This window comes from Vombatus ursinus, unplaced genomic scaffold (assembly GCF_900497805.2).
Source record: "Vombatus ursinus unplaced genomic scaffold, bare-nosed wombat genome assembly UNPS02009205.1, whole genome shotgun sequence".
Classification (NCBI taxonomy): Eukaryota; Metazoa; Chordata; class Mammalia; order Diprotodontia; family Vombatidae; genus Vombatus; species Vombatus ursinus.
In genome coordinates this window covers 52,781,562-52,803,076 of record NW_020948983.1, presented here as the reverse complement: position 1 = coordinate 52,803,076, position 21,515 = coordinate 52,781,562, and the positions used below count along the sequence as shown (strand labels likewise).

The 21,515-nt window shown below is 35.9% G+C and overlaps 1 protein-coding gene across 1 annotated transcript in view; it reads right to left on the bottom strand.

The window, feature by feature from the left end:
* The window catches only part of RAB8B (RAB8B, member RAS oncogene family), a 77,425-nt gene that overhangs the window by 1,806 nt on the left and 54,104 nt on the right, over window positions 1-21,515 (bottom strand). The window contains exons 2-7 of the mRNA XM_027852210.1: window positions 20,566-20,626; window positions 17,339-17,399; window positions 14,900-14,977; window positions 10,570-10,659; window positions 9,151-9,216; window positions 148-198 (exon numbers count right to left, since the gene is read on the bottom strand). Coding sequence (XP_027708011.1) covers window positions 148-198; window positions 9,151-9,216; window positions 10,570-10,659; window positions 14,900-14,977; window positions 17,339-17,399; window positions 20,566-20,626 — 407 coding nt within the window. The remainder of the gene's footprint in view (window positions 1-147; window positions 199-9,150; window positions 9,217-10,569; window positions 10,660-14,899; window positions 14,978-17,338; window positions 17,400-20,565; window positions 20,627-21,515) is intronic.

Below are 21,515 nucleotides of genomic sequence, written 5' to 3'. Positions count from 1 at the left end.
AAACATCTTTTCGGCTGTTTTTGCTTTTCTTTATACCCATAGGTCTTGGCACAGTCCTGGCACATAGTAGTAAACTCTTATTAAATGCTTGTTGAGTAATAAAATAAAAGACCTATAAGAAAATTAAAAACTGTAAAAGACACGAACCATTTTTCTGTTGAGTTTTGTCATTATATCCCGTGCAAGTGTAAAAAATGCCTGAAAATTTAAAAAAAATCATTATTACATGCTCATTTTTACACTAATAAAAACATTTTATTAAAGTTTTTACTAAAACTCAGGCTCTTGTTCTTTAACTATCTATTTCTGCCAAATGAGAAGTCAAGAAAATAGGTAGACAAGATACCATTTCAGAAAAAAGAAGCCCAGATTTGTTTCTAAAAGTATACTATAGGTAAAAACCAAAAGAACCATGATTTTGAAAAAAATAGTGCTTAAAATTTTTCATTCAAAATTTCATATCTTGGCTTTATATTCATTTTTAATTTTCTCTGTTAAGTATTTAGTATGTCTGGTTATTGAGATAAATTAATTTTAATACTGTATTATTTGGTCATTAATAACAATTTGTAATATGCCTTTCTCTGTCATAAGGTTAACTTAAAGTGAAGCCCTCCCTGATAAAGAATGTAAAAAACATTCCAGCTCTTTTCAAGGCATCTGAGCTGGGCCCTACCCAGCTGGGAACCTGATTACTGTCTGCCAAATAAACAGGATCCAGTGCAGGTTAGTGGCAGGGGTTGGCGGGGTGGAGCTCCTGTCCTTGCTTCTCTTCATTACAGTTTAGGGTGACTTAACTCATGAAGGAGAAACCAAACCAGAGAGAACTTGACTGGGGTGCACAGATTGCTGAAGGGGGCTCATACCTCATGGCCACATCCTCAGCTGACCTCTCCCCTTAGGATGAAGTGATTGGGAGGGGCTGGGGGCTCTTAGCCTACTACCTCATTAAATGTCCGCCAATCAAGGTTGAGTTTTACTTGTCAGGGGAATTCCCTGTCAGAAGGAACACACCTAATTTAAGGTGTTTCAGAGCAGAAGTATTTCCAACGATGACTAGGGAAAAAGGCAAAGAACCTGTATGTTTTAAAATATTTATAACAGCTCTCTTTGTGGTGACAAAGAACTAGTAATTGTGGGGATGTCTGTCATTTGGGGAATGGCTGAACTAGCTGTGTTATATGATCATGATAGAATACTACTGTGCTATAAGAAATGATGAGTTTGATGATCTTAGAAAAACACAGATAGATTTGCACAAAATAATGAAGACATAATGAGCAGAACCAAGAGAACATTGTATACAGTATTAGCAATGTTATTTTAAGAACAACTTTGAGTAAGTCATTTTGACCATTAAAAATACCCAAATTAACCACAAAGAACTTATGAAAGAAGACGCTATCTGAATCCAGAGAAAGAAGTGAGAAATAGAAGCATGTGTACAATGATTTTACATATATATCTATACATAATTGTGTCTAATGGTAGCCATCTTGATAACTTTAATGTACATTTAAAAGGAATAACAAGTTGTACATTATAGATCTGCAGTTTCATGTGCAATCAGCTTCCCCTCCACCTCCCCACCCCCACCCCATTCTACTACATAATGAAAAGGCTTATTTTATTTCCTAAGTTCAGAGTAAAAAAAAAAATAGAATGTTTTATGTGAGTCTGCCTTCTTTCATCAAAGTAAATCACAACTATTCCAGGCTCTGTAACTAGGATCCTTCAACTTTCACCTTCATAAATTATTGCCTTCCTTCTTCATAATCTCTCTCACCTTCATCTTTAACTGTTCATTTTTATTTCTAACTATTATCTACCTGAAAACCTAAACTACCTGAAAACCTAAAGAAGAAGAAGTATCTAGGAGTAGAATGTGATCGATAGGTCAAGTGTAGTAGAAGTCAAGCAGGATGAGGATTGAGAAAAGGCCATTAGATTTGGCAATTGAAAGATAAAACTTTGGAGAGGACAGTTTCAGTTGAAAGATGAGGACATATTGCAGAAAATTTAGAAAAGAGTAAGGGATTAGGAAGTGTAGGTACCTAGGACAAATGGTTTTCTTAAGGAATTTAGCCATGAAGGGAAGAAAAGCTATAGAATGATAAATATCAGAATTGTAGAATCAAATGGGGATGATTTTGTGGATGAGAGACATGTGGCATGTTTATAGGTAGCAGAGAAGGAGCCCGTAGATAGAGAGAAATTGAAGATAAGAGTTGGGATGATAGTAGGGACAATCTGCTGGATCAAGGCTGTATGTAGAGGGCAAAGAGAAAAGCTATCTCTTCATCTGAGACCACAGTGAAAGAGGAAATGGAGGATGAGAGAAAAGATTATTTCTATTTTGTATTTAATAACTAATTATTGAACAAAAACCCAAGGTTTTTGTCCTTTTCTACTTCCTTATCCAGAAATCAACCAGTGTGGGAAATCTTACTCAAAGAATTACTCAGCCATGAAAGCTAAGACAGTAAAAAAAATTAAAAGTAAAAAAGTAAAAAGCTAATCGAAGACAGTAAAGAAATTCTTAATTTAGGACAGGGGTGGGGAATCTGTGGCCTCGAGGCCACATGTGGCCCTCTAGGTCCCCAAGTTTGGCCCTTTGACTGAATCCAAACTTCACAGAACAAATCCTCTTAGTAAAAGGATATTTTCTGTAAAACTTGGACTCCTTCAAAAGGCCGCACCTGTGAATGGGTGGATTTCTGCTCATTGTGTTTACTCAGACAGGTCTGGGAAAATGTGGATTCTCCCTTTTGTTATATGGGCAATATGAAAATTGATAAGTCTTTTTGACTACGATTTGGGTGCTCAGTGTCATGTATACCACGATCCTCACTGGAATAAGTCCACCTCTCATTATAATATTCATTCTCTCATTACTTGTTAACCAATCAGAGTTGATTGCCACCCTCAGGAACACCCTTCCAAGGACATATAAGCATTGAGTGGGTTCCATGAGAGGTCTTTGGCATTCAAGAGTGTCAATGACTCTTTTGTTAATAAAATGCTAGCATTATTAATAAAATGATTAATTACCCAGAAACTATGTCTTTTGAACCTTTTAAACATCACAAGGAAGATGTCCGAGTGGTACAAGATGAAAAGGAGGGGAAAAGAGGGAGGTCTAGACCTTCATATTTTCAGTGAAGTTATGAGGCCAAGTCCTTAGCTAAGAGGGTGCTAGAGAAGATGCAAAAGAAGGCTTGAAGAGAGACAAGGTGGTTTGGCACAGCCACTATGGAGAGTGGAATAGCAAATCAATTGGGAAGGAATAGAATGTTTGCTTGCCGCATGGAGGGCCCAGTTGAGATTAGATACTATGTTTATATGGATAATGTCAGCACCATTTTATGGTTTCCTCCAGCCCCACTTATTAACATGTGAATAGAAGCAAAGGAGATGGGTGGTAGGAGTAATTCAATTTCTGTTACTGCCTCATTTCCCTCCATTTATTTCATTGTTCAGCTCTTTCAGAGAGGTGTTTTTCTGAACCCCATGTGAACTTCTTGTCAGCTACTTGGTTCCTGGACCCCTTTTCTGCTACCTGCACTTAAAAGAATCTGCATTTACTATAATTACTAGCAACCCTCTTGTTAACAAGTTTAAAAAACTATCCTCCTCTTCAGTGGACTAGGACCTACTCTTCAATATAGTCTCTGATCTGAGCTTCTAAGAAGCAATCCTTACCTAATTTAGATCTTATCTCTCTGGCCTTACTTATTTTTGCATCAAACTACTAACAATTTAATAGCAGTACTCTGGGCAAAGCAATGATTTCCTATAGGTTCTTATAGATTCAATAACCATCAATGAATAAAGTACACACAAATCTATTTCTCTATCCCTAAGTTATTCTTTCATCTTCTTTCAGTACCTGCCTGAGTATTACTCTGCCTATAAAATATCTTAGATATTCTCACTGTCTCGAGATAAAAACGGTGAAGATTAATTTCTTGACTCTATTCTATACCCAACTCCCACATCACAGTGGGCAATAAAACCATCTCTAACGATATGCCAAATAAAGAATCTATGACACAGCTTTGGTTCAACCTTATGACAATTTTCTCTCTATGCTTCCCATATCCATGTAGCCTATGATCCTAAAGTCTCCAAGATCAATGTATTTTGCTTGTATAGAAATCATGTGCTTTTTTAGTGTTCTAGCATTTGATTTTTTTTCTTCTAAATTGTCTTTTACTTCAGTATATTTGCATTCCAAATTGGTTTTCTCTTTCACTTCCTTGGAGAGATTTACCACCATGAATTCAAGTTTTTCTTATTCTAATGATTATTTCAGTTGCAGAGGTCAAATTCTGCTATTTGCTCCCTTTTAACTGCTTTTAAGATTCTGATTTCTCTCTTGAACCATTCAAGAATATCTTGTTGCAGTTCTCTGCTCTCTTAAAAACCACAGGGTTTTGTGTTTCACCAGGTACTGACTTAATTTCTTGTGGTATTTTAGAGATTTGCAATCTTTTAAGTGTCTTGGTAACCTTCTTTTCTGATTTTACTATTTTTTCCAGGTAATTTACCTGCTTATGTTCTAGGCATTTAACTGTCTTCCCCTCCTTCCCCTAAACCCCTTAGTAATTTTGTTTTTTTCCACTTACATCCCCTATCACTCACTTTCTTATTCCTTCTTCTTTGATGGTGGGTTTATTTCTGGATGGACCTCAAAGCTGTCTCAGCTTCCTCCACTTCAGAGAGTTGACTTTCCAATGGCCTTAGTCACAGCCCCAAGTGACTTCTGGGAGGACTGGACTAGCAACAGTTGGATGCCAATCCCCGTTTCTTCAGGCCTAGTATAGCTCCACAAGCTGGCACTCCGCCTTCATTCCCACCATTCTTTAGTTCTCTGGCTAAATGCATTCATCCCAGGCAGAGAAGAATGAGTTCAGCCCTCATTTACCTCTCCTTTTAACACAAATGTTTGGGCAGAGTTGAGGTCTGATGTTGCACAGAATAGTGGGGTGAGGAAAGGAGCAGAGTATTCCAGTTGAGACTGCAGCAGTAGCAGGAAAGTTGCTAAGTGGGTCCTGGAGCACAAGTTGGTGGGAGTGGTTTTGCACCCTGGTGCATGGAACATGGAAGCTGATGGAGGGAGGGAGAGATAAGTGCTAAATGAGCAGCTTAGGGATTAGTTAATCAAGTGGTCAAGGGAGGTTGTTACTTTGTTAGACTTCTTGATTTCTTAGTCTGGTGGGGAGACAGCTGTAATTGCTCTAACTGGTATATAATTCCTCTTTTGTCAGTTTCTGACAGTGAGAGCTCATTCTAGAGGACTTCAGAATGTACATCGATACTCACAAATACCCAAACTTACCAGTTCCTCAATCTACTCAATTAATATAGACTATTCTTCCACTCAACTTCAGCTACACTCACAAATGGTCATACCCTTGATCTTGCCATCACCCACAAGTGTTTTTCCATTTTTACTAACTTCAAAATTCCTTTATCTGATCATAACCTCATAACATTCCCTCTTTCCCCTCTGCCTTATGACCTTTAACCCTATTTTTCATCCTTGACATAACCTCTAATCCCTCTATCCCATGGTTCCCTTTCAGGCCATCACCCCAAAAGAGGCTATACTCTCCACCCTTTCCTATCTCGTGAACCAGTTAAATTCTACCTTATCCTTTACGCTGAAGTCCCTTGCCCCCTTTATCCTATTACTGATCATGCTTTGTTAAGCCCCCACCATGGATTTCTCCCACCATTATTCTTAGGAGAAAACCAAGAAGCAAGTTTGTTACATAATCTTAACTGGGCCCTCATTGCAGTAAGGTATTCCTTTTACACCTCCCTACTCTATTCACTCCCTGTCATCACCAAACCTTTATTCTTCCTCAAGCCTCCTAAGACCTTTTCCCCACCTTCTCAACTGAGGACCCTACCTCCTACTTCACGAAAATAAAAAAATAAAGAAATTGAGGCCATTTGTTGAGAATTCTCTCTTTTCCCTTTTTCATCTCACATCACTCAGACATCTGCCTCCGCTAGTTCTTCCTTCACCCTGTCTTACAGAAAGAGGTGATTCTTCTCATTGCCACAGCAAAGCCTTCTACATGTACCTTGGGTTCCATTCCATCTTCTCCAACAGATTTCTCCCTCTAATATGCCTACTTTCTCCACTATCTTTAATCTTTTCCTATCTCCTGATTGCTTCTCTGCTGCCTATAAAAACACTCATCCTTAAAACCCCATCCTTAAAAAATCCTTGCTATCCTATAATCCACATTAGCCAATGCCTAGGTATCTCCCATACCTCTCTTCTTTTTTGTGACTAAACTCCTAGTTGACTAAAACACACTTGCTGACTTGACTTGTTTACTTGAGAAAGGCACCTAAAACTGGTGCCTCCAATTCTCCTCCGACTCTCTTCTAAACCATCTGCAGTCTAGCTTCCAACCTCTCCAAAGTTACCAATGACCTCTTATTTATCAAATCTAATGTCCTTTTTTTGGATCCTCATCATTCTTAACCTCTTTGCAACCTCTGACACTGCTAATTGCTGTCTTCTGGATATTCTAGAACAGGCCTTCTTAAACTTTTCCCTCTCCCAATCCTTTCAGTGCTTCTTAAACTGTGGGTCTCGACCCCATACGGGCTGTAAATGATACTACATCTCACTCTGCATTTTCATTGGCTGTGTCTCATGCCTGGAATTCTCCTTCCTCACCTTTTCCTCTTGGATTCCCTGGCTTCTTTTAAGATTCAACTCAAATTCAACCTTCTGCAAGAGACCTTCCCCTTCACTTTCTCCCTCACTGCTAATGCCTCCTCTGAGATCATCTCCAATTTACACTGCATATATTTTATATATATAAGATTGTTTGGTGATCTCCTCAATTAGAATTTAAGACCTCTGAAGGCAAAGACTTCATTTGTTACTTTCTTTGTATTCCTGGTGCTTAGTACAATGTCTGGAAAATAGTAAATTATAATAGGATTACTACTTACCAAGGTCCCCCCTTCTGCATGGGTTAGATTTTTTCCCTTAACAGTGAAAAAGCTGTCCTTGTAATTTGAGTGTCCCAGGCTACTGAGACTCAAGACAAGCATCCCTTAACACAGCTTCTTGGTGGCTTTAGGCCAGATTGACACGAGTTTCTGGTCACCCAAGGCCCATCCAGGCCCTTCTGACTTGACATTAGGCTGCTCAAGTCACCTTTCCCTGTTCTATTGATCAGATACTTTTCCATAAGGAGGGGAGAGGGGCCATATCTACTCAGGCTGAGTGCTACGTTATCCCAGTTGAATATAGTTTTTCTATGTTAAGGTTAATGTAAAGCTCAATTCTGTTACATGATGAATGATCTATGAGAATCTCATTTCATTCCAACACCAAACCTAAACCAACTGGATACTGGTGGAATCAGGCCCACCCCTAATATAACTTTAATAAATAATTATTTATTGACTGAGGAAATGTCTAGTACTTCATCTTGTTGGTCATAGGATTCATGACTCTGGCTTTCATAGCACTTTACAACCTGGCCCTAACCAACCTTTCATTGTAGATCAGCCAAGCCTAAAAATTCTGTTCCTCTATGCTTTTGCTCATACTGCATCATTCCTGAAATGCACTTATCTTATCCCCTACTTCATCTCCGTCTCAGGAAATCGTTCTCACCCTCCAAAGCTCAGCTTGAACACTACACCTCTTTCATGAAGTCTTCTCTGATCTCCTGCTATCTTCAGTCAAAGTGAATCTCAAAATCACTTAATTTGTAGTTCTCTAAGGTGTTTTATCATATTTTAAATAGCATGATATAAAAGCAACATGGTGTAGTAGGTTGAGAGCTGGTCTCAGACCAAAATGATCTGGTTTAAGTCCTGCTTCTGATACCAACTGGTTATGTGTTTCTGGGAATTTCTTGGCGTGCTAGGAAACTCTCTAAGACTACAAATTGCTGAGAAGTTGCCAACCTGCATTGGTAGAAAAAGTTTCTTCATCCTGTAGTTCCCTATGTCAATAAAATCAAAAGTCCAGTAACTGTCCTTTTAGCATAGTGAGAATAACATGAATTTAGGAGTCAGAAGACATGGGTTTAAATTCCAGTTCTGCCATTTAGTAGCTACGAAACCTTTGGAAAGTCATTTAGCTCTATAAGCCTCAGTTTCCTCTTTTATAAAATGGAGCTAATAATAATACTTCTACTCATTTCTTACAGGATTGTTATGAGCAAGATGATATATGTAAAGTGTTTTATAAATGTGCTTTATAAATGCTATACATACACATATATGTGTGCATGCCATGTATAGCAGATGTTTATATACCATTTTAAGTTTTACAAAGCACTTTACATACTTTTTTTTTATTTTATCCTCACAACAAACTTGTGAGAAAGGTACTATAGGTATTATTATCCCCATTTACAGTTTAGGAAAATGAGATTCACAGAGGTTAAATGACTTGCCCGTGGTCATATTAAGTGTCAGAAATGGCTCTTAATCCATTCAAGTCTAAATTGTAAATCACGTGCCCTAAGAAACTAAATGTTTGACACTACCAACAATTCTTTCTTTTAAAAAACTGAGTTTACAGGGGTTTCTCTATGTGTGTTTTAACCTTCCAATTTATTATCATTTAATTAAAGATATTTTCTGATAAATCTGACATTGTTGTCAAATACCATTGTGTCATAGGACATAATTGATATATTACAAATGTGTAGAAGAAAGGAATCTGCTTAATAAATTAACAGTTCAGTCCTCCTGAGAGACAGAGTTCTAAGGCACAGACTTGAAAGCAATTAATATCTTTCTGCTTTGGGCATTTCTAAGATGACATAAATAGTTACAAATAGGTAAGGAAGACTACTATATCTGCTACTGCAAGACTTCTAACTTCTCAGGTGAATGAAAAAATGAAATTATCCTTCCATCTTTAATTCAATAGAACTTACTTCCCTATTGAGCAACAGAAATCCATGTGAAAAGTGAACACTAGAAATCCAACAACCAGAGTCAGCATAAAAGTCAGTTGCAAAAAAAAAAAATGTAGACTATAGATAGTCAATATAAGCTTATTTACTAGGTTAAGAGGCAAAATGGTTAAGGAATTTGTTCTGTTGTATGCTTCTAAATACTAGAAAAATTAATTAGCCAAGAATCTCTTACCTCTTCTACATTTATGCTGGATTTTGCACTTGTCTCAAGGAATTTAATTCCATAATCAATTGCTAACTGTAAAACAAATGAAAAAGATTTTTATTACATATAAAACTACTGACATACTCAAAACAAGAATGTGTGTGTATATCTATCTACACACAAACACACGGTAACCTCCTGTTTTCTCCTGATCCTTCCCCACAGTGATCAGACAGAGGATGCCTATAAATAGTTTCTAAGATTTACATTTCAAGTGTAAGAAGCAAGCTGTCTATCTTGGAAGTCTGGAGTTATGTTGACTTCTTATTCAGACTGTATTATAATCACAAATATAATCATTTGACTTAGGTATTAAAGGTAGGTAATAAAGTTACAACTTTTATTTTCAAAATACCTGTATCTTCTGTTCACAGAGCAACAAGATAAAGGACATTCTTTTATCTTTTAGCTCTGAAATAGAAACTCTTGTTGTTAATTGGGGGTATGCCTAAGCCAGCCCATTTGCCTAAGGGCTGAAATTAGCCCTTTTTGTACAATTTTTCAATAGCCATTATAATAGTGATGGAATGGATTCATTGGTGTAACAGAATCCTGCAGTATAGAAACAAGTTTAAGTACCAAAGATGCATACTTTATTCTTTTTTTTTTTTGATTAATGAAGTATTTACTTTTTCACTTACTCCCAAATAGTAAATAAGTAATTTATACTACTTGAAGGCCACTAATGGTAAATGTTGTAAGAGGAAAAAATATCTGCATTGTTTGAAACACATGAACTATATATCTCATATCATTTAAACCAAGCATAAAACTAAATTATAAGAGTTAAAAACTAACATTTGAAACCAATTTAAAAGATATATATAAAAATGCTATTTTTTGAAAGTGAATTCTAAGTACTTAAGTTAAGCAGACATGAAGTTATGAAAATTCTGATAAACAGCATGAAAAGTTTAATCCATAGCTTGAAGAACTAAAAGGCTTACTTGTGTAGAGTGATTTGTGACTACTGTGCAGTAAAAAGTTCTTATAAAAATTATAAATAGAGAATTAGCTGCTATGAAAACTTCATTGATACTGTGATCCCCATGCCCCTCACCATCAAAGTTTCTGGGTATGTTTACACAACAAACTTAGAGACAGGACCTTTAATGCTGTAAGGAGTTTGAAAAGCCTTTCTCTTCATAAACAACATGTAACACATTTCTAAGCAATGACTTATTAGCTCAGTAGCTTCAGATGTAAATACTAATCCACACCTTTCTGATATGGATTATTTCTTAGGTGAATATCTACTTTTAAAGAACTATAAATCAGATACATACTCAGGATGGTGAATAAAAGCTGTTTTTTTTTTTAATGCTACAAATGATGTTTGTTTATCTTGGATAAATTTCAACTATTTTGGTATTCAGTCAAAATTACCTTTTCTCCTCTTTCTTTTGATACTTGTCGTTTGTCATTCATATCACTTTTGTTGCCCAGGATCATTCTTTCAACATCAGAAGAAGCATGCTACAGAGGGGAAAAAAAAAAAAAACCTTGTAAAGAGACCTTGAGGCAAGTAACAGATATTCAACAGACAAATTCTAAATTTTGTCAGAAATATGTATACATTTTGTAATAAATAAAACTAAGTAATTTATTTGATATAAAGCTTTATCCTTAAAAAGAAAAAAGTAAACAAGACAGAGGAAGCCATAATATAAGACTTCAGGGAGCCTGAGCAAAGATTTGCTTAGTTTCATTATGGGATCTGGCTATTTTATGCATGAACAAGTTGATATGAAACTTATCTATCCACAACAGGTCCACTTTTTGAATTATTACTACCAATAATACAATTTGGAATGAAATAGTAGGAAAGATATCTTGGATCCATAAATACTGTAAGATTAAGTTCTTTGGAGGTTGATATGGACATGCCTAAAAATCATTTCATATTGATAGTCCCTTTTTATAAATGTTAAAGAGAAAAAAAATTCTCAAATTTAAAAAATGTTTATGAAGCCTAAATTAAACTACAGCTTCTATACCTTCAAATCTAAGGGTTTCCAAGAAGGTGAAAAAATGTCATAAGGGCAAAAGTATAATAAAATAACAAGAGCTAGTGGGAAGAACATTGCATTGAGAATCAGTTAACTTGAATTCTAGTTACAATAACTACTAATTAGCTATACAATGACTGATGACAATCTCTTGGGGTCTTAGTGTCATTATCTATAAAATGAAGAGATTGGACTAGATCTTTTTTTCTCATCCTTTTTTAAAATTAAATTTTATTTTTTTTAATCAGCAAAAATCCACCTTCCTTCCCTCTCATATCCCAGTTCAAACTGAGAAAGAAAAATACAATTCCGGATACAAATATATAGAGGCAACCAAAATAAATTTCCACATTGACCATGTCCAAAAAAATATTGTCTCATTTTGCACTCTGAATTCTTCACTTCTCTATCAGGAAATGAATGGCATGTTTCATCATCAGTGCTTGGGAGTCATGATTGGTCATTACACTGACCAGAGTTCCTAAGTCTTTCAAAGTTGATTGTCTTTACCATATTGTCATCATTATATAAATTGGTCTCTTGGCATTGTTAATTTCACTCTTCATCAGTTCATGTAAGTGTTTCTGGGTTTCTCTGAAACCAACTCCATTATTTCTTACAACACAATAGTATTCTGTCACATTTTATGCATAACTTATTCAGCCACTCCCCAATTTATGGGAACCCCTAGTTTGTAATTCTTGCCACCACAAAAAGAGCTAAAAATATTCTTTATACATTCTCAGAGTTTGTTTTACTGAGGACTAAGCCCTCTCTAAATTTACCTGCCCTCTAATTAATTCCTTCTTATCCATATTTCCCTGTTGAGTAAAATGTATTTCTGTACCTAACTCTCTGTGTATGTGTGTGTGTATGTATGAACTCTGATCAGTTTAGATAAGAGGTTCAAGTGCCAGTCATTTTCCCATCCCTTCCTCCTTGTTTGTATAGACTTTTATTTGTGTACCCCAGCTTATGTAAGATAACCTAACTTTCCTCTCCCTTTCTTCACTATGTATTTCTCTTCCTTTCCCTTCCCATTCTCCTTTTAAGATCATTAAGACATAATAAAACCACTCCTAGGCCTTCTGTCTAATTAGAGTCTTTCTATGACCTACTGATGGTGATAGGTTCAGAGGGGAACCCTATCATTTTCCTCTATTATATAATAGTTTATCTTTGGTTGTTTATGATTGTGTTTACCTCTTTCTCTTGACTCTTTTGTACTTCAAAGTTTCTTTTCATCAAGAATATTTCGCAGTCCTTTAATTCATTAAAGATCCATTTTTCCCCCTATAGCTTTATACTCAGTTTTGCTGGGTAAGTTATTCTTGGTTGTTAAGCCTAGATATTTCACATTCTAGAATGTCAAATTCCAAGATCCTTCATAGCAGTGGCTACTAAAATGTCTGTGATTCTTACTATGTTTCTGGAAGTTTTCACTTGAGCCTTTCTTATCTGAAAGATGGATTTTCTTAATTTCTATTTTTCCCTCTGGTTCTAAGAAATCTGGGAAGTTCCCCATCACAATTTGAAACATAGTATCTTTGTTCTTTTTTGGTCATGGTTTCAGATAATTTCAGTGATTCTTAAATTGTCTCTTCTCGATCTGTTTTGCAGGTCAGTTGTTTTTGCTATGAAATACCTTACTTTCCCCCTATACTTTCAGTCTTTTGACTTTGTTTTAAACTAATGTTCTTCTTGTCTCATGAAGTCATTGGCTTCTAATGGTCTGTGCTAATTTTCAGGGAATTTGTTGCTTGGGCAAGGTTCTGTACCTCTTGCACAAAGCTATTAATTTCCTTTCCAATTCTTTCTTCCATAGCTCTCATTTCCTTTCAAATCTTTTCCTCTAACATTCTCATTTCATTTATAAAAACCTATTTAGCTCTTTAAAAAAAAAAACAAAAACAAACCTCTTGCTTTATCTCTTCCAGGAATTCTAGTGGAACTTGTACTCAAGATGTGTTTTTCTTTGAGGCTTTGCTTGTCGATATTTTGGAGTCATTCTCTACTTTTGGGTTTGTATCTTGAGTATCTCTGTCACCACAACAGGTTTTTATGGTGGAATTCTTTCTTTGTTTCCTCATTCTTCTAGCCTACTTCCTGTCTTTGTACTTTATATTAGGGCTGGGCTCTATGCACTTCAGGAGGTAGTGCCTAAGTTGATCCTGATGTTGCTTTCTTAGGGAACTAAGTATTGTGCTATTCTAGGATCTCAGGGCAGTTCAAGCTGGATGCCTGAAAGTTGTCAGTGCTCCCAAAGTGGTCTGATCAAGGGCAAAGCTTGAAAGTTATCCTCCCACCTTCATCTGAGCTCTTTAAGTTACCAACCTGGGTTTGGGTCTGAGCAACAGATCTTTGGCCTTGCCTCCTTTGGAGTTTCAGTAGACAGTTGTTAGACTCACCTCAGTCACCTGGAAAGTGCTGCTATTATAAAGTGAATTCCCTTTGGTTTGAGAGTCTTGTCCTGGCTCTTCCTTTGCAGGCTTCAGACTGTACTAGAAGTTTGAACTGAGATCCCACTTTGCCTCTGTAGTCTGAGCCACACAGCTTCTGTTTGCTTCTGAACTTGATCCTTGCTTGGTATGTAGCCTAAGGCCCTCACCCTGGAATGGAACCACAGGAGCCAGTCCCCTGTTCAGTCTTCTCTGGATCTCTGACCCCCACCTGGGTAGTTAGCAACAGAGTGGCCAGATGGTACCTGTACCCGTACCCTATATAATTTTAGGCCCCTTTAAGTTTGATCGGGGACTTCTAGCCCTGATACATAGCCTCTTCCTGGTTGGAATGCTTCACACAGTATGCTCCTGGCTAGACTTCCCTAGTTTTCTCCCTTTGCTGACCTGTGCTGCAAAAATGACTCACGGTTTTGTTTTGTTTTTTCTTGAATTTCCCAATCAGAATTGAGTCAGGTGCATATTCTAGATCTGTCTGGAAGGTGTTTGGGTTTTTTTTGTTTTTTTTTTTTTTTTTGGCGGGGGAAGAGAAGTAGGAGGGGAAGTTCACTGTCCTGCTGCTCCTTGGACTATCTTTTAAAGTTTTTTTTAGCTCTAAAATTTTGTGAAATCCTTTCATTTCAATTTTTTGTTGTAAGAATATGAATAATGTGCATTTATACAGTGTCCAGAAATCTTCATGCAGTGTTCGGCTATTAAAGGTTTAATAATTAATATTAATAATTTAATAATGAAAGCCCTCACAGTTCAACACTGCACCTGGGACACCCTGGGTAGTACCTCTTCTCCAACAGCCCAGCAAGGTAAGTACTACAAATATCAACCTTTCCATTTTACATATGTGGATACTGAAATACAGAGAAGTAAACTAACTTTCCCATGGTTACACAGCCAGTAAACAGTCAAGCCAACACTCATCCCAATCATCATTCTCAATCCAGTGTACTCATTCCATACTGAGCAATTTTGTTTGGGGTTCCAAATCAAACCAAATCTCCATAGTTCAATTTTGAGAATTCAATTTCAGTCAAGATTGTTTACTGCTAATGAAAAAAGCCAGATTGATTATACTAGAAATTCAGCTCTTCTATAATTTTATAGAAACTTCACACATCTCAGCAAATGATCTAACTTCTAGGTAGATAAAAGTACGCCTCATTAGTCCTTGAGGAAAAGTTAGTTTCAAAGACTACCATTCACTCTGCCCCTCCCCTATTTTACCACTAAACAAAATTTTTCCTCAAATACCTCTTCAATGTTTCTTATCCAGTTTTTAATATTTTCAAAAGATTTTTCATTAGTGATGTCATATACCAGCATAATTCCCTAAGAGAGAAAAAACATATTTGATTATTTTTTACATTATACATCATTATTACTTATGAATCTTTCCCAAAAGCATCTTACAAACTTTGTATACTATGAAACTTTGATCATAATTAAGTTTTAATTAATGATTATAAGGAGTCACATTAGTTTTAAGTGAAATAACCATTTCATTTTGTCCTGTGATACAAATCAGAATTAAGTAGCACTGAATGAGTATTTTTTAAATTCAATTTTATTTTATTTTCAGGTCCTAATTCTTTCCCTCCCTCCTTCTTCCTCCCCCACCCCTTTCCTCTTTCCCCATTGAGAAACCAAGAAAAACAAAACCTATAACAAACATATATATAATCAAGCAAAACAAATTCCCACATTGGCCATATCAAAAACAAAACAAAACAAGCCCTTAAACCTCAATGTGAATTCTAAATCCATTACCTCTCTACCTAGAAATGGGTAATATGTTTTATCATGAGTCCTCTGGAATTGTGGTTGCTTACTGTGTGGATCACAGTTTGAAAATCTTTGAAAGCTGTTTGTCTTTACAATATTATGATTATTGTATAAACTGTTTTCTTGGTTCTGCACACTTCATTTTGCATCAGTTCATTTAAGTTTTTCCAGGTTTCTCTGAAACTATCCCTTTAATAATTTCTTATAGTACAATAGTATTACATCACATTCATATACCATAACTTATTCAGCCATTCCCCCAAATAACGTACAGCCCCCCTCAATTTCCAATTCTTTGCCACCACAAAAAGGGCTGTCAAATATTTTTATACATATGGATCCTCTCCCTCTTTCTTTGATCTCTTTAGGGTAGGAACCTTGTAGTGAAATGACCGAGTAAAAAGGTATGCACAGTTTAATAGCTTTGGGGACACAGGTCCAAACTGCTTTCCCTAATGGCTGGACTAGCATTGAAGGGGTATCTAATGTTAAAAGCAGCAATCACATTTACAACAGATCATGATCACACAATTTATGCTTCTTTAAAAATTGCCTTGTATATTGCTTCTGAAGTAAGAGTGAAACCATGTTACTTTTAAATGATTTCTTCTAAAGTAGGGTAGTCAAAATTTCAGTAATAATCGAGGTAAATCATACATATTTCAAATACAGTATATTTGTTGTACAAATCTATTGAAGTGTACAGTCCAGAATGTAAGCTAATTGAGGGCAGAGGGTATATTTCTCATTTTTCTTTGTATCCCCAGAGCCTACAATAGCACCTCACCTGCCCTTATAAGAGATTTAGTAAACATTCTTTGACTTGAAGCCATAAACCCCATTTTCAGTATTTCTAAAACACTTAGCACCATAACGAAAAGGTCTTTGAATTTAAAGGTCAACAAACCAGAAAAAACATTATACTTCATTTTAATATTATATATTTCAAGCTGAAGACAATGGAGAGGTTAACACCTGGATCCAAAATCTAGAGTATCTTTCTTCTAATACATTAAGATCTCAATTTAACAAAAAATGAATTAAAGGAACAGAAATTTAAGCAATTTGTCTAAAGCTGAAGAGTTATAATAGCAATCAGATAGTTCTTCTCACCTTACCAGCAAGCCATTTAAACTTTGATTTCTATTTATGAGGATGTATCTTGAAACATTTCAGGTCTAGCTGGTACTAAAGCCCCAAAGTACCTTTGAACATATTTAAAATTGTATCACAATTCAAAGTTCCAATATGACTCTTCCTGAAGGTAGGTCTGAGAGCCAGAGATAAGCCATGGTGACTAAAACTGAGCTTATACTTCAGGCCAGCCTTACTCCCAAGCTATCCAGAAAACAACAGCCAAAAAGTAAGGGATCAAATTGGGGCTGGATCAATAAGTAACAAAGAAGGATCTGGTGGGCAAGATTTATGTGGACAATATTTATCTCCACTAGATTTGAAGCTTCATAGAGCTACAAATTTTCCAGTCACTTATTTCCTCACCAGTTAAAAAGCTACCAAAGAAATCCAACATAGGTGAGCCACAGGAAAGGATGACATTAGGGTGGACACAGAGAAAGATAAGAAGTGACTTAGTGAGGGAACAGTGTGACGAAAGAAGAGACAAGCAGAATGTGATAACAAAGAACAGTCATAAGGCCAGTGATATGTTAAAGTATGAGACAATCTCAGAACTTGTAACCATGTGATTATCACTAAAAGGTGACAATAGCAAAGAGCATGGCAAAAAAAAAAAAACATTTTTAGTTCTAGTTTTCCTTATCAAGAAAGCTCTTTCAACTATGACAACCATAATTTAGAATCTAACTTCAATCCTATAATCTTGAAAAAAAGGAGTAATTAACATTTTATTTTCACCTGAATAGTTAGAAAACCTTAATATATACTCACCATGGCTCCTCTGTAATATGCTGTTGTGATTGTTCTGAATCTTTCCTGGCCAGCTGTGTCCCTAGAATTCAAAAGAAAGAAAACAATAATATTAAAAGTCATCATTATTGAAGAAAAACTATAAACTATGGGTGACATTATTCAGGGTAATAAGTGCAGTATTTTCTTAAGAAAGAAGAAAAGGAACCCAGGGAACTCCTGAAATTTGGAGGTGGTAGCAGTTACAGAACCTGTCAGGAGATCACAAAGACATCTGTAAAAATCTTGGATCTCAGGGATTCATAGAGCAAGAGAAAAATAAGTGAACTCTACTGGAAACTGGAATATAATGCCATTCCAAACTTGTGGGAGGATATAATAGTTTCAAATTTTCTGACTCCAAGAGGGACTATTAAAATAACTACTTACAAGGATTTAACAAAAGAAATTTCCTTTTAATATAAATTTCTTCACAAAATAATCAAGTGAGCTGAAATAATGTAGAAACTACTCAGTAGCTAAATTGGATTTGGTGAATAATTTTGTAAGCAATAGAGCCCGTTACTAAACTGAGATATCAGAGTTCAATACATACTCTTTGTTAATCCTTCTAAACTTTCAAACAAAAACTCTAATCATCTGTTTTTAGGTAGGTGATACACCATAAGCACCAGGCTCTGTGGAATAAACAGGCTACACATTTGTTATATTTATCAGGAAATAGCTAGTGAAAAGTCAGATTTTCTTGACATGTGGGAAAGTCAATGTCCCAAAATTTGCTACTTGCATCTTGAAATAACTAAATCCCTGGACTCAGAGAAACTAAGTAGCATTGAAAGGCACCTGCAAATTGGTAGGTTAAGACAGACACACAAAAAAAGCCTAGTGCAGACCTAAGATCTACATACCTCAACAGAAATTCTATTGGAATCTATCAGAAAATTGAAAACATCTATTTGATACATGGAAAAACAAAAAGATATGAGGGGGAGGGCAAAGGAATGAAAATCAGTGGGAAGAAAAGAGAACAAATATTTTGGAACAGCCTTATCAGATTTATTGGCCATAAGAAGTGAGAAGCTGCAGGTTTAAATGTAGAACTGGTTGCTAGTAGAGGTGATAATGAACAAAATCACAAAAAGCTTACTCACTCTAAGGATATCAGCAGAAAACAACCCTGGAAATATAATTCAACTCCCTCTTTTAACCTGTAAGCTCATAAACAAGTTCTTAAAGATTACTGGACCCATGTTTCCTTGTTCTCACACCCAAAATTATAAGGACATGGGATCAGGAATTCTTTCTCTTCCAAAACACACAGAAAATAGCATTAGGATAGAACATAAAGGAAAGAGAACTCATTACGTTAAAGTCAAGAATTAAATGTTTGAACATTCAAAGAATGATTAGTGATGTACTTAGAACTTTTATGCCAGTCAGAGTATGTGTGCACTAGTAAGACTGGCTACTAAATTATTAAAGGAAAAACCTATGTTGTCAAAGCTGTGTTCCAGTGAAGACTGTGTGGAAAAAGACAAGGAAAAAGCCTTGGCCTGGGAGTCAGGAAATCTGACTCTGTCACTAGCTGACTATGTGACCTTCAGCTATATACCCTTTCTGGAATCAATTTTCTTTATGTGCAAATTAAACTAGCAATCTCTAAGGTCTCTTTCAGCTCTGATATTTATGATTCTATGAAGACAGGGACAATTGGTTTTTGCCCTCAAGAGAAAACCATTTAATTTGTCCATTTATAAGAACCATCTTAGTTAATTGTTTGGATGAATCCATGGCTGTCAGTGCAACAGTGCAGCCTGCAACCCATCCATGCTTTCTCATGCTTCAAGATTCTTATCCACGTTCTCCCACATTGTCTACAGAAGGTCCATCTAGAATATTAAGATTCTTTCTCTAAATTTACTTTCATTGCATGGGTACCAATATAGCTCTCAGACTATCCATCTGTTGGCTTTTATTTTTTTGTTACATTCCCAGTCCACTTCCCTTTCTGACTATAGATAATTTTACTATCATCTTTTACTCACTCTACTTTTGTAAAAATTTTTCATTACTGATCCTACCCTACACAGGCTCACCATGCATCTTCCCATTGCTCTTTGGATCTGCAACTTTAATTCTTTGAAGAAAGTATTATTCCACATTTCAAAGTCATAAAGAATCATTGGGTCACCAACAGAATATTGGTGTTTCAAGAAGAAGCTTGGGGTCATTAAAAGCAGACTCTGCAACTTCTCAGACTCATTCCGGACTGTTCTTTCCCTATTCAGTTCTGGGCCCTTAATTAACTAAGTGTTGATAAATTCCTCAGGCATTTAAAGTTGTTCAGTTGTTCAGTCACGTCCAACTCTTCATGACCCTATGGATTATATCATACCAATACTGTCCATGGGATTTTCTTGGCAAAGATGCTGGGGTGTCTTGCCCTTTCCTTCTTCAGTGGATTAAGGCAGACAGAAGTTAAGTGACTTGCCCAGGGTCATACATCTAGAAAGTGTCTGAGGCTGGATTTAAACTCACGTCTCAGGGCAGCTAGGTGTTGCAATGGATAGAGCTCTGGCCTTGGAGTTAGGAGAACCTGAGTTCAAATCTGGCCTCAGACATTTAACACTTACTAGCTGTGTGACCCTGGGCAAGTCACTTAACCCCGATTACCTCATCAAAAAGCAATAACAAAAACAAAAACAAAAAAATTATCAACAAATAAACTCAGGTCTCCCTGACTCTAGGCCCAGCACTCTATCTAATATATTAGCCAAGTAGCTACAGGCATTTAACTAGCTAAACACAAAAGTAAAAGATAAGTGATCACAATAGGGAAGCATTTAGATAAACCTAAAGATGTATCTCATTCCTTTTCACTTACTGTGGGAATAGAGATGGGAGATGGTACTAGTCTTTTCCTCATCTCCCATGCCAATGTTCACCTCTATTCCGGTTCAAAAGTGAAGAGAGGTATTTCCATCATAAAATTATCTAGTCTCATTGCTGCAGCTACTTAGCACTTGCTGTGTGGGTGAGATGTGTAGATATCTAGAAAGATTAAAAAAAGAAAAAGAAATCTTTTCCATATTTGAAGGCCTTTGTTTTAACTGAAGTCAGAATATAGTGTTCCGTACTTTCCTAGTTTTCTCTAATACCATCTGAGAAAATTAAGATGCTTTTGTCATGATGGGATATTGTTCATATTCCTGATTAAGCTAAAGGGGGTACACTTGTGCCTGACTTACCAGATCTGCAGTTTGATTTTCTTTCCATCCAGCTCTATTGTTCTTATTTTAAAGTCAATTCCTGTTTTAAAAAAATGTATATATATTTGTGGTTAAGTTTCAAGAAAAAACAAAGATTTCCATTGAATTTAATATTCTCCAACGCACTAGAAAATATGCATACAAAGAGAGTGTGAATGGTATGTTTTCTTTGAATAATATAGCTCATGCTGAAGAAAGGAATGTCAACTACTTTGCAGAGAATTCCAACACACGTGAAATATGGTATATTACAAACTTTAGTATCTCTAGATGTAATACATGTATAAAGATCCCATAATTTGGAAAGACTAGGAAACATGTTCTGTTCCTGAAACAGATGCTAATGTCAGCTCAAATTCATGAGTTTTTTTTTCCCCTGGTAAAAAGAGTAGAACTCTTCAAGAGTTTACCTTTTTCTTCTCTAATCCAACCACTAAAGCTTTATAACTAGAGCATAAGTTCCCTAAAGGCAAAAGCCATGCCTTTTTAATCTTTTTGTTTCTTTCATCCCCTAGCACTACATAATTTTTGCAAAATGAATTTTGAATGAATGATAAATCCAAAAAGCTATTAAAAAATTAAAATCCTTTGTGTTAATACAGAGCTAACATATATTGTATCACTACTTCTATGTAGCCACCAAATAGCCTTCATACTAGAATCTTAACTACGTAGCTTTATTTACTTGCGTTAGGCCCAAAGACAATCACCAGGTCTGACAGACTGTAGGAAAGCTATTTGGGACTCAAGCAATTTAACCTCCCTTTTTGGACTAGTAATCTTATGAACACTTAAATAGTTCATTGCAGTCAAGAACTGCAAACACTTTACAAATATTAACTTATTACCTTAAACTACTGTTTATTTATTATAAGTAAATTAAGCTTTTAGGGCACCAGTTAATAAATATGAATGAGTAATAATTTACT